The following is a 12975-nucleotide window of genomic DNA, read 5'->3' on the forward strand; positions in this document are numbered from 1 at the left end:
CGCGACGCCCTGGCGAGAGGGGAGCTGGCGCCTTTCCTCAGCGATGCCCTGGTCCTGAGGAGCACCTTCCTCCGCGTGCAGGTGGAGAACATGCAGAGAGCCAGCGCCCACCGCACGGCTCTGCCCCTCCGGCAGGTCATCTACGGGCTGCTCCTGGGAGCGTGCCCCAGCACGGGCAGCGAGCCGCCGGGGGTGTGTGAATACGACCGGCTCCAGACGACACTCAAGAAGACGTACGTTCCAGCAGCGAGCCTGCCCCGAGACCCCTGTGGTGACCCCTTTCCTCTGGAGAAGCTGACGGAGGTAAAGGGTGGTCGCAGCAGGTGACAGTTAACAGCGTTTCACGGTGACCAAAGGCAGCTGGGACGGGGCTGCCCAGCGGTCACCACACGGGATGCCCGAGCGGAGCCCCCGCAGCAGCTGCTCCACACAGCATCACCATTACGAGCTCTTCCAAGCAAGTCAACTTTTATGTAGGAGTTCAAGTTAAGTCACCTGTTTTGAAGAAGACTCCTTTCAAACCTTTTAAAATCTAACCTCAGGCAGTTGTAAAAGGATAAAAGTCATTTTTTACCTTTTAACTGTGTAGTTTTTAAAGCTTGAAAAGTATCTACCGTTCAGGATGAGACTTAATTTTTTTTCTCTAATTGAAACCACGCAGTACGAGATAGTGTAAACACAAACTTACTTGCCTTTTGAAAACTGCTCAGAGCAAACACAAGTCTGTTATCTTTTTTTCCCACTCTGTTTTTTCAATGTATTTTCAGGTGCCCATGTCGTGTCGTCAGATGCTTTTGCTGGAGACTCTGGGAGTGAAAATGCATTTCCTGGAGTCTGTCCCCAGTCACTTACAGCTCCCCGTGGCCGTGACGTGCTACTGGGTACGCTGTGCAGAACCACCAGTGCAGCTGCATCAGTTAAAGGCTTTACTTCTCACTGTGGTGTCTGGAGAGCTGCACAGGATAACGAATGATCCAGGTATGTCTCCAAAGAACAGGGTTTTACCTGTCCAGCCGCTGTGAAAATCTACTCCATAACTGAGTTTTCCTCACTTATGATGAGTTGTCCAAATTCAGATGAATTAGCACTGATTTAGAGGTATCCTGAGGTGTCACAGTCTGCATCGATCCAGAGCAGAGAAAAAGTGCTAGCCATCAATTTAACATTCTCTGTAGGTAAACCAGTTCTGTGCCATCCTGTAAAACATTGATTTGCAGTTATAAATGCCTTTTTCAGGACTAAAAGATTAATTTAGATACAAAAGTTACCAAAAAAAAAATAAGCTTAACCTACTCTCTATTACTACTCTATAAATAGTTACTACTCTAAAGAGAGTAACTATTATTGACATATTCAGAGATTTTTTTCTAAAATCATCTGTACTTAGAGGTGCTGTGTTGCACAGGCACCTCCCATGACCCTGGGAGTACTGAGCTGTCACAGATTCTGTCCCAGGCAGCGTTCCCTGTGGGAGCCCATCTGATGGCCCAGGTCCCACATGCCAGGGTTCTGCAGCTCCTCTGGGTCCTGACACAGTCACCACGTGCTACCCAAGTGGGTGGGAGTGATGGAAATCTTGTTTGGAACAGATCTGCTCACGGCACTGCAGACTACTTAACAAGTAGAATTGTTGATTTTGCAATTTCACAGTTTCATGAGTTTCATAAAATTTGAATTTTTATTCAATTTTATGTCTTAAAGGTTCAGTTTGAGACATATGAAAATATTACTAATCCTTCCTGAAAGGGAACTGGAGAAGACTATATGCCGTGGGTACCTTTGGTACTGTCTGCAGAAGAGCAGCTTGCCTGACATGTTTTCTTTCTCACCTCGATCCCACAGTTGTGTGTGCTGAAGATGAGAGGGTTGCACACAGTGAGTTTCTGAAGTGGAAGGAGCAGAAGTGGCGAGACGCAGAGTTCGACGTGGATGCCGCGCACGGGTTCTGCCAGTGGCAGTGCTGCCTGCAGATGGGGCTGTACCTCAACCAGCTCCTCTGTGCCCCTCTCCCCGAGCCAGACCTGAGCAGGTGAGCACGTTCCAGAGCTCCACTCTCCACACGAGCCCCTGGTGGAACACCTTCCCTTGACGTTTTTCAGTCTAACTCCTTTGGCCGGTTTTCGTGCATTTAAAAGACATTGATACAGGCTGAAAAGCTGAGTAGAACAGAGGTGCCCCTCAGGAACCCACCCTACGTAGCTGACATGGGTTTTTTCATTAGGCAGCGTATCTCTGTACCTCTCCTGCCAAGGTGTGATGCTAAATTGAGGGTTCTCTCCTTCCTTTGAGCAGCCTCTACAGTGGGACCCTCGTGCACAGACTGTATCAGGAGCTCAAATCAGCACCTTCGCTGGAAAATCTGTTTAGATTCTCTCCAAAAATGACTCTGCTCTATCAGGTTTTGTTAAATACAGTGGAGTCAACTGTACCTGCAGACTTCTTTCAGAAGATGACCAAGACCAAATCAGAGTCCTGCAAAAAGAAGAAAGCATCTAAGAAAAAAAAGCCTGTCAGGTGTGCTGTGCCTGAAGCTCAGCCCTTCTGCACAGGAAATAGGTTTGCATCCCTGGCAGTGGAGGACTGAAAGCATCACTCCTGCAATAACTCTTAATGCCACGCACAGCAAAGGAATTACTAAAATACATGACTGTACTGGACTTTGCTCAGCTTTTCTCAAGAACTCTTACTTCAGAGAATTTTTAAAGTTTTTTTTGTAACTAACACTTTTCATAAAAGAGGTGCTGTGTACAATTTGCAGTGGTTTGTTTTTCTTTAAAGGTATTGATCTAAAATGAGAGAATAGTTTGGCATTTCAGGGCTAGCCTGTTTTAGAGGCATTCTTTTCATCAACATTTACAGTTGGCTATCCATCGCCCTGAACACTTCTAATTTCCCAAAATGTCTAAATTTCTCTGTACTTTGTATTAGCTCACTTTCCAGCAAAATTAGTCACTTTACATAAAGGCATTTCTACCAAAACTGTTGGTTTTCCAGTGTCCTCCCCTTGTGAAACGTCACTGCTCCATTTCTGGTTTCCTCCTCACGGCTCCATGAACCTTCTCATACATCCATGAAAATCATCAGCTCCACCTCTAATCACTGAAGTTTTGCTCATTGCTCAGCAGAACCCAAACTCGATTCCTGCATCCCTGGCAGCCTGGTTTCCTTCCCAGGGACATGCCCTACCTGACAGCTGCCCACAGGGGAGGGACTCACTGGACCTGGTGACTCCCAGGAGGAATCTCTGATACCATACAGCTGAGTCCTGACACTGCCATAGCAGATTCTGTAAGAAAGATTTGTAGCTTCTCTTACATTCAGGAGACAACTGGTTTTTGAGATGCAGTCTGTGACAGTAATGTGTAACATTTTCCAGGAGGGAAACTGCTGCTGAACTAACTACCAGCAGTGGCAGCTACACACAGTGACTGTGGAACCCCACCACTCATTTCTAAACACAATTCTATTTGCAGCATGACTTCAAGTAAAGTTGAAAAGGGTTAAAGTTTTGATGTAACTAAAACTTAAATCCATCATCATGCAAATTATCCTCTGACCCATTATGATCCCACGCAGTTTATGAAAAAAACATAAGGAACTACAAGCTTAGTAAAATAATCAGAAATAGTCACATTTAAAATAAGTCCTAAATTCAAAAATACAGGCATGTTTGTATTTTCATGCTGTGAGAAGAGAGATCTTAATTTACTCTGGATCCCATACTGGAAAGCTACTGGAGACTATAAATTCTTGAGACTTGCCAAGCAGCAGCATCTTCCGTTATTCAGGAGACTGGGATAAACTCTAATATTCCACTTTTGGATAAAAAAAGCTGCTATGATCACATGACATTTTCAGACTACCTTCAGGAGCACTGACTTGATGATTAGGACTCACTACTGGAAAGATGTTCTCCATGCAGAACTCAGCTGTTGGTTGCTGCTGGTGAAATGAGATACGCCTCGCTGCAGGCACCCAGTCCTGTCTGCTGGAGGAGAAAATCATTCCTGAGTCGAGGGTTACTACTCAGCATTTAAATCAAGTGTCCTAGTTTTCCTTTTTGAGTCATTACAGGACTTTAAGCTTTTTAAAAAAAAGCAAAGGGCCTTCAACTTACTAAAACCACATGGTTCTCTATTCCACGCTTTAATAAGAGCAACTGAATTCCTTGGTGTCTCTTCACCCCACAGGAAATGCCTCTTCATTTTTGTGAGAAGATCCCACTGTTGATTCAGTTGCTCAGTAAAAAAAAAAAAAAAAACAACCTCTCAGACTTGCTGTTAGGTGGCAAGGATCAAGAGCAAAGCCAAAAAAAAAAATGACAATGTAATTCAGTCCAGCCATTTTTCATAAGCAGTGAGATTAAGGAATCACTTGTTATTGCTCCATCTCCATTGCAAAGCACAGCAACACTTGGTCCAGCAGATTTAATGTGAATCGTGTTCAATACATTTCCCCCGCGAGAAAGCAGAACTGCTCCTGAGAGACTGAAGTGTTCTGTCCCCTCCAGACCGAGGCACCTGACCCAGAGAGCGAGCCTGGTGCTGGGAAGGGGCTCCCCAGGGTCTGTCTGAAGCCCAGGCGAGGGCATGCTGAGCTGGGATGACCCACGGCCACTGGGCTGCCCTTCTGCCCTCCCTGGGCCCAGAGCGGGCACGGAGCATGAGCCATCAGTCCCACAGAGGGGCAGGCACCCGCCAGGCGAGGCGTGCGTGGGACAGGGGCAGCTCTTCCTCCAGACCCGTGGGCTTGGCCACCAGAGTGAGGATTAGCACGTTCTAACTCAGCACACTACCAATCATTCCAGTAGCAGTACTGCCCGAGAATCACTCGGGCGACCTAACAGGCATAAGCTAAAGTGAACACGGAACAAGACATGAAACAAAGCTTTTCTCTAGAATTCTATCAAAACCAGCACACTCAGCTGATGCAAATGCTCTTTTAAAACCAAGAGATGACACGCTTTTAAGAAAAGCAAACATTTACTTCAAACTGCAGTATAGGCTTTTCAATCACACAAAAAAGGAAAACAGTGATCTGACAGCGGTCACATCCTGTGCAAAAAAACCAAACCTGGGATACAAAAAACCTGTAGCACAAGGTACTTGAGCCGCTTACACATTGCAGGGTAAAGTAAATAAATACAGTAGCTAGAATATGGCACTCTTGTGACGGACTCAACCCAGTGGAATGCCTCTGAAATATTTAATCCTTGCATTAGTAGCAAAGTCCCACCACCATAAAAGTAAAATAGTACAATGTTTTAAATAAAAACAAACTAAAATATTTATATCTAAGAGAAGGATTTTACACAATATCTTTTAAGTGCAGAAAATGGGACTTGGGCTTAGATCTTTCTTTAACTCCCACCCACCCACAAAATCCCATTCAATCTCAAAAGTAAATTTATGTTTGAGGAAAAACATTACCAAAGTTGCATAATTTCATTTGTTACTCCCACAGCTGGAAGTTAAATTCTAAACAGTCTTGAAACGTGAATGTTCATCACTAGCCGGTGAGACAAAGGACTTGTCAAAAGCCCTCAGGACTTCTTTATCCTCCAAATATAGTTTTGCTTTCTCCTACATCTTTAGACAGCAATCCCTAAGTTTGCAAACAAAAGAATGCAATATGCATCATACATCAAGAAAAGACGAAGTTGACGAAGAAGAACTTCCACGTTTCTGGATCTTTTCCTTGCTCCTTTCAAACTTCTTTATGATCTCAGTCACTATGCACACAGATGAAGTGAGTCCCAGGAGAAACAGTAAATCTGAGAAGAGATAATTCAAGTCTTTTAAAATTTGCTATTTAAGGCTGAGGATGGACTTACAAAAAAGCAAGACTTTCAAGGCTCAAATTGTCTCCCAGTCATCGGTTAAGTTCAGAAGAAATGAAGCAAGAATCAGTTTTTGCAGGACCAGAAGATTAGCATGCCAAGTTTATGCACTATATGCAAATATCCTAAGTACAGCTGTGATATTTCCAACTTCAAGTATTTCATAACCCCATTTTTATTAACACTGTAATTAACCAACATAATTAACTTTGTACTGATAAAAATATTAATATCGTCAGCAATTACACTATGATAAAAAGAATTATGTAAAACCATGTATTTCCTGACAATTTAACTCCACAAAACTGCAGAAGCAATAAACACAAGTCTTAATGAGGTCTACAGCTTTATCTATCTATAGCTTCTCAAAATCCTCATGTCTATTTACTGTCTGGCAATGCAGTTTATTATTTACTAAAGGATCAAGGTTTCTGAATAATGTGTTTAGATTTAGAAAAAGTCTTGCTAAATAGCAAGATTATTAATGCTCAAAAAAACTTCAGTAAACTCTCTGCTTCATTTTTGCCTGCACCAAGGTTTACATTCAAAGGCCAACACCCCTGAGCACCTGGGACACGTACCAGTGCACCGCACGGCCACGCACCAACCAGGGCTCCCCAGGGACAGACCTGACAGGACTGCTGTTTCTCCCAGCACACAAAAGACCCCATGCCACAGCACATTACAAACCACACCACCACCACCCCAGAAGAAAGCTCAGCAGCCTCAGTGCTCCTGTGGCACGCCTAGAAGAGCCAGAAACTGCTCTTACCAAGCTATCAGCTGAGGGGTTTACAGAGTAACCCCTAGGGTACCACCCTGGGAGGGCAGCTGCTCCTACCCAGGACACTCAGACACCCCCAGGGCACCACCCTGGGAGCGCAGCTGCTCTTACCCAGGACACTCAGACACCCCCAGGGTACCACTCTGGGAGGGCAGCTGCTCTTACCCAGGACACTCAGACTCTCTGTCTGGAAAACCTTCTGAAGTGGAGGGAAGTAAATGACCAGTAACTGCCCCATGATGGATCCCAGGACAGCATAGCAGAACATCTTGTTGCTGCAGAGTCCAATCTCAAACACAGACTTTGCCTGTAAAATAAACACCATATTACACTGTAAGTCATCTAGACAAGAAAATGATTTGTAACTACAGTTTCTTTTCATCCAAGCTCTTAGAAAAATGTAAAAACTACTGTTGACCTTTCAGATCACCCAGAACAAGTCCTTCAACAAGCCAACTGCTTTTTCTCTCTAGTAAACAGAGTACAAATCTTGTCTTCAGAGTCAACGAGTTGTGTACTGAGCTCACTTTTCTGCAAGCACAGTGCATTAGAAGGTGCCCTCTACACTAGAAGGATGTGGTTTTGTTGACCCTGACAGCTCTCATCAGAAAACAGACTGCAAGTTTAAGGAAGAAATGGATACTAGCAATGTACTTTCCTCCAACCAGCACAAAATTTCAGACTTGTTTCCTTGAAGCCAAAATACAGACAGAAAGAACAGTTTAAGACACTTTCCTTGGACTATGGGTTCAGGGTTACAAAATACAGGTCTTCAAGGAGTTTCAGGTTCTGTAAGGATGCTGAACTGACAGAACTTTTATAAAAAACCCACCAAACCCAACCAAGTGTACACAGCAACACAAAGGACCATCACATTTCAGCTTTTAATAAGAATTTTCTTGCTCTTGTCAGGACAGAAGCATTACTACCACCAGCTCTGAATCACAGAAATTAAAGGAAACTAACACTTACCTGTAATTTAAGAAATTCCACCTAGTAAATACATGAAACACTGAAGGTTGACAGCAGATGTGAAGTAAATACACAGGACAAAACTTTAAACAAGCAGAGCAAGATCCTCCCTCTGAGAAAATTCTGCTCATTGGGTAAAGGGACGAGACAAAGCACGTACCTGAGACCTGGAACTCAGAGCATTGAACATATCAAAAAACACAAAACAGGTGAAAGTCATGGTTGTGTCTCGAGGCGTTATGACATTGTCTCTTAGCTGCCAAGAAAAGGAAAGGGAATGGCTTTAGTGTGCCTCCAACCCTCCACAACTGAACAAGGTTGTTGCACTAATTCAAGTTCTGCTAGTGAGTAAGTGAAAGGAGAAGCGACTTGTTTGCCCCAAGCTCATTTAATAAACCCTACAGCAAAACTCATGCACCTGTAACCCGTGACCATTTGCAATTCCAAGCTGCCTCTGGACAAACATTTATGCAAGCACATGGAATACCAAGAATTCTATCATGTGCCACCAAAGGATCAAACAACATATTTCTGTGCTGGGAAAAGGAAGTGAAATGGCCTCTTCCTAACAGTCTGGCTGGAAGACTTGTGCAATTACCTTCTATGGATCAAGGTTTCCCAAGTAGACTTGGGATCTGGAGAAGTCTGTGTTAAAATAGAGCTGTGGAATAAAGCTGTATTCCTCATTTCAACAACTACTTTGAAAAATCTTCCTCTGTAGTTTGCTAGCTGAATAGATTATTAAATAAGCATGGACAAAACTTGCAACCAAGTTCATACAAATTCTGCACCTCAACTGCTGGTATAAAAAGGACTTCTTTTAAATTAGCTCATTACTGCTTCAAGTTTTGTAGTTGTGTCTTACCTCTCTCCAGAAGACAAACAGTGTTCCACAGACGATGATCACTGCTGAAACCAGTATTTTAACAATCAGGTTTTTGGTCAGAATGCTGTCCTTCAAATTCCTTGGAGGCTTCCGAATAACATCTTTATCCACAGGCTCCACCCCAAGACTTACAATTAAAATAACATCTTAGATTTTTATCACCATAAAAATAATTCACTGCTTCTAACTGTAGGACTAGTTTCTGAGTTGAAAGAAAGATTTTAAACTTCTCTCTACAGGCTAAGAATCATCTCACTCAGATGCACACACGATATCCCCACTCTCAGGCAAAAGGAGCTGTGTGCATTAGTGACAGGCTCTCCAACACTGCAGCTTCAGAGTCCACAAATACTTGATATCACACAGTATTACAATTACCACATGGTAATTTTAAAAGGAAGCTGCTCTAGTTTATATATAGTTATATAAAGTGTTATATGAAGTTTTAACGCTTCACAGTTTCCCTTATCAACAACCCCTCTCCTTGCTGAAATAAAAGGAGTACAGAGCATAAAGTAACTACCTACCTTTGAGCTGGAGGTCCGTCCATAATAATATTGATCCATAAGATCTGCATGGCATTGAGAGGATTAGGAAAGTTCATTAATGTAGCCAGTGAGATTAAAGTCAGAGCTGCTATACTCCTGTTGAAAGAATCCATTTTTATAATTGTCAGCATAAAACATTTCCAAAGATCCAGTGATAACTGCTTTGTAATCAACACTTCTTAAAAGAGTAGATACAGATTTTGACAGTGTGAATTATGACTGATGTAAGCCTAATTTTAAAGGTAAGGCATAAATTCATTTGGAATACTCATCCTGACACAGTCCATATTTAAACCAGCATTGTTTTGGCAATAAAAAGACAGCAAATTTGTATCTTAAGAACTGCTCAAACTTTAGGGTAGCATTTTAGAGTTATCGCTCACCTTCACTTAACTGATTTGTCAGGGGGGACTGGGTCCTACACTTTAATTGTGCCAGAAGCAGAACTAAACACAGTCCTGAAAAGCAAACTGCTTTCACACTGTTGCTAAAAGCACGGCCACTCTGTGTGCCTGTCACTAGTCTGGCTCCTCAGCCAAGGCCAGGTATTCCCCAGGCTCCCCACAAACACCCACACCCCCCATCAGCATCAGCAAGAGAGAGGGCCAGGCAAAGGGCTGAGAACAGATCAGCTGATTGCAAGCCTGGTATTAGAAACCTCTCCACACAAGTAAGCACTAATTGCTTTCAGAGCAAGATTAAGTGGGTTTGTAACAAGCAAAGAGAGAGCAAGGCTTGTAATAATTCCAAATTTAGCACTCTACTGAACCTGACTGTGCTCTCCCTGCAGAGAGGGACAGAAACACAAGGGTGACTCCTCCACCCAAAGCCTGCAGCTCCCGTGCCCAGGGCTAGCAGCAGCACACTGTCCTGAAACACCCGGCTGGTATTTTTCAGAAGCAGATTTCTAGTCTTCTACCAGTGCAGGACATGAGTCAAGACAGAAAGCATACGAGGCTTCTTACAGTTTTTATGGAATTTTTAAGAGGGTGGTTTCTGGGTTTCTTTGTGTTGGGGTTTTTTGGTGGTTTATTTGGTTAGGTTTTGTTTTGGATGTTTTGGAATTTTTTTTTTCTCATTTTTGGTGGGGTTTGTGTTCTTTTTCTTATTTCTGCAATTTTATTCAACCACTCTATGGTGCCATGAAGGCTTCGTAAAGCACAGGAACAACGTGGCAAAGAGGAAAATCATGTTCCTGAATCCAGATTCAGTAAGATAAACTCACAAAATTTTTGAAACTAAGGCTTAATGAACTCTTGCCTTTGTGACTTACCTCAACGTGGTATTGCCAGCATAGAGATCCTTCTATGCAAGCAGAGGAACCCAGCTCCTCAGAGCTGTGTCACTCCACAAACTGGTCTACAGGTTACAGAGCAACTAGGCTCCTGTCCCCTGGCTCCCTCCAGCTGGTAGCCATGACCTGGTTCAGGAGGGAACAGCTACTGACTTCTCCCAACAAGGCCCAAGAGGCAGCTATGCTGCTCCTCCCCCTCCCCTCAGCTGCTGACTGTTCACAGCTCAACAGGAAGAACTGTGACAAAGTCACACGTCTGTTTATGGCACTGTTTTTCTGGTGCTTTAAAAATGAAACAAGCCAAATACAACACACAGAGTTCAAAAGGCACAGCCTATCAGCAGCCTGTGTGAAATTTCCAGTGTTCACATCAATTTATGCAGCATCCTCACGATGCTTTGATTCATTCATAATGTCATTAGAAGCTTCTGATACTGTCAGCTTTTCAAACTTACGTGCTCAGTTGAAATCTAACAAAATTTTTTATGTTATTATAAATTCCTTTACCCTCTTCAATTGCAGACCTGCAATTAAAAACAAAGATTACATCACTAGATAAATAAAACTACTGCCAGAAAAGCTTAAAAAGAAACCAGGAAAAGCTACTGCTTTAAGCAGCAATACAAATGTCAGGAAATTAATGGAGTTCAGGTTCTTATAACATTGGCAGCTGTTTTTCAACTCCACTATGAGATTAATCACAACAGCTGCTTTTGCAGCTGCTTAACTTTCAAAATGAAATGCCATGAATAAAATTTCCTTGTTCAAGATTGACCAATCATCCTTGGTGAGACCTCTCAGTTCAAGTAAGATAATAAAAAAAAAAAAAAAAACACACACACACAAAAAAAAAACCAACAAAACAAAACAAACAAAAAAAAAATAACAAAAAAACCCAAACCCCACACCAAACCAAACCACACAAGCTTTTACCAAACCACAGAAATCTAGCATTACTTTAGAAAACCATGTATTCTTACAGCACCAAAATTAAATATGTACAGACCATCCTCTCAACCTCTAGCATGTTTCAACTTGCCTATCACACTACTGCAATTATAGACATCTATGTGAGAATACAGAGGTGAGAAAATGTTTTCTAAATGCCTAAAATCAAGTCTGGTCTGCTGCAAGTAAAACTGATTTCTTTCATCCATTCCCCCAGTAGCCAAGAACAATAATTGATCTGCATTTCTTCTGTGACTTTTAGGACAAAAAGGTGAAAGGGGCTGGTGGGAGGATGCAAGAAGTCTGGCAGCTCATACCTTTTTTTGCCCTTAGTGGTCAGCACTCTTTACTCTCCAACTGAGAGGTCTCTTGATGCAGTGAGCAAAACTGGCTGAAGCATTGCAGCAAAAGCCTCCTCAAGCCCAAGTAAAGTTAAGTACTTACCACAGGTGTCTCTCCCATGAACCCTTCTAAATACCTTAAAATGATTCCCTTCTGCTTTTGCACAACAGCACGTCGCCCGTGGCTGAATTAGCATGGAAACCTTCTAACCCCCAGATGAGCTGCTGGCCTGCTGCTACCTAGGGGTGTTTCTTTCCACTGCTGCCTTTCCCTCCTCCCCAGAGCCCCGTGTCACACTCCCAGACAAACTGAGGTGCCCTGTGACAGTCCTGGAACACAGGCGACCTTGCCATGCAGCAGGACAGCTCGGCCACCACCTCTGCCTTCAGAGGTCAGGCCCAGTAAATTAAACCAAACAAAAACCAGACAGACAAGTCACAAATAGCTGGTTACCTGAAGTTGGTAACTTATTTTCAACTGTGATACTTAATTATTTATATTCCTTTCCCTTTCTGAAACAACGTATTTAAAGAGTTGAAAAACACAGCAGTTTGTATAAAATTTTTAGGCCTTGAGAAGAGTGGTCTCTCTCATTTTTACATAAGCTTTATGCTTCTAAAGTAGGAAGTTAACTGAAGGTGAGTCCTAATGAGAGCTAAGGCTCATAACTTCACATCAGTTACGTTTCCAAATATACTACTGCTGTAATTCTACCTGGAGAAGCAGAAATACAGGTCAGTTTTGTAGCACATGCAAAACCTTGCACATGCACAACCTCCTTTGTTACATACATCTGATCTATAGATTCCCAGAACCACTGAGGTTGGAGAAGACCTCTACGACCATCAAGTCCAGCCATAAGTCAAAGGCTTAAACTTCCATGCTACATATTTTAGTTTTCTGTAATTTGGAAAGATAAAGGATGCTACTTCAGAGAAAAAAACAAAAAAAGTCCAAGACCAAAGTAGCAAAAGGTGCAAATATGAAAATACCTACTTATACTATCACTAGACACAAACAGACAGAAATGTTTCGTTGCCCCTCGTGCTGTAACGCTCCCAGCTCTCTAAGGGAACAACACTAGTAATGACCTTAGAGACAATTCTCCCAGCTTAGAGAAGTTCACAGCTGCTACCCTGACAAGTTCAGGGAGCTTCTGTTTTTACCCCAGGCAACGTTTCACTTAAACAACACAGCACAAGGCAGGTCCATCAAAGTCACCTACATTATTGTCTGGAAGTCATCGTCCACGAGGATCATGTCCGCGGCCTCCTTGCAGACGTCGGTGCCCGCCTGCCCCATGGCCACGCCGATGTCCGCGGCCCGCAGCGCCACGGCGTCGTTCACCCCGTCGCCCGTCAT

At 43.1% G+C, this 12975-nt stretch overlaps 2 protein-coding genes across 2 annotated transcripts; one reads left to right on the top strand and one right to left on the bottom strand.

Moving 5' to 3' along the window:
- Positions 1-3: 3 nt before the first annotated feature.
- On the top strand, positions 4-2584 carry ASTE1 (asteroid homolog 1 (Drosophila); the record flags this gene model as incomplete). Its single annotated transcript, XM_008944142.1, has 4 exons — positions 4-303; positions 768-978; positions 1843-2029; positions 2293-2584. Coding segments are annotated over 4 exons (990 nt in total), but the record flags the coding sequence as incomplete, so codon positions are not given.
- Positions 2585-5007: 2423 nt separating this feature from the next.
- Positions 5008-12975, bottom strand: ATP2C1 (ATPase, Ca++ transporting, type 2C, member 1). Its single transcript, XM_008944141.1, has 7 exons — positions 12839-12975; positions 10779-10847; positions 9009-9125; positions 8461-8608; positions 7756-7851; positions 6789-6930; positions 5008-5773 (listed from the first exon to the last, which is right to left on the bottom strand). Exons 1-7 carry the CDS (start codon positions 12973-12975, stop codon positions 5637-5639), a joined length of 846 nt encoding a protein of 281 aa, XP_008942389.1. The 3' UTR covers positions 5008-5636.

This window comes from Merops nubicus, unplaced genomic scaffold (genome assembly GCF_000691845.1).
Source record: "Merops nubicus isolate BGI_N331 unplaced genomic scaffold, ASM69184v1 scaffold50117, whole genome shotgun sequence".
Classification (NCBI taxonomy): Eukaryota; Metazoa; Chordata; class Aves; order Coraciiformes; family Meropidae; genus Merops; species Merops nubicus.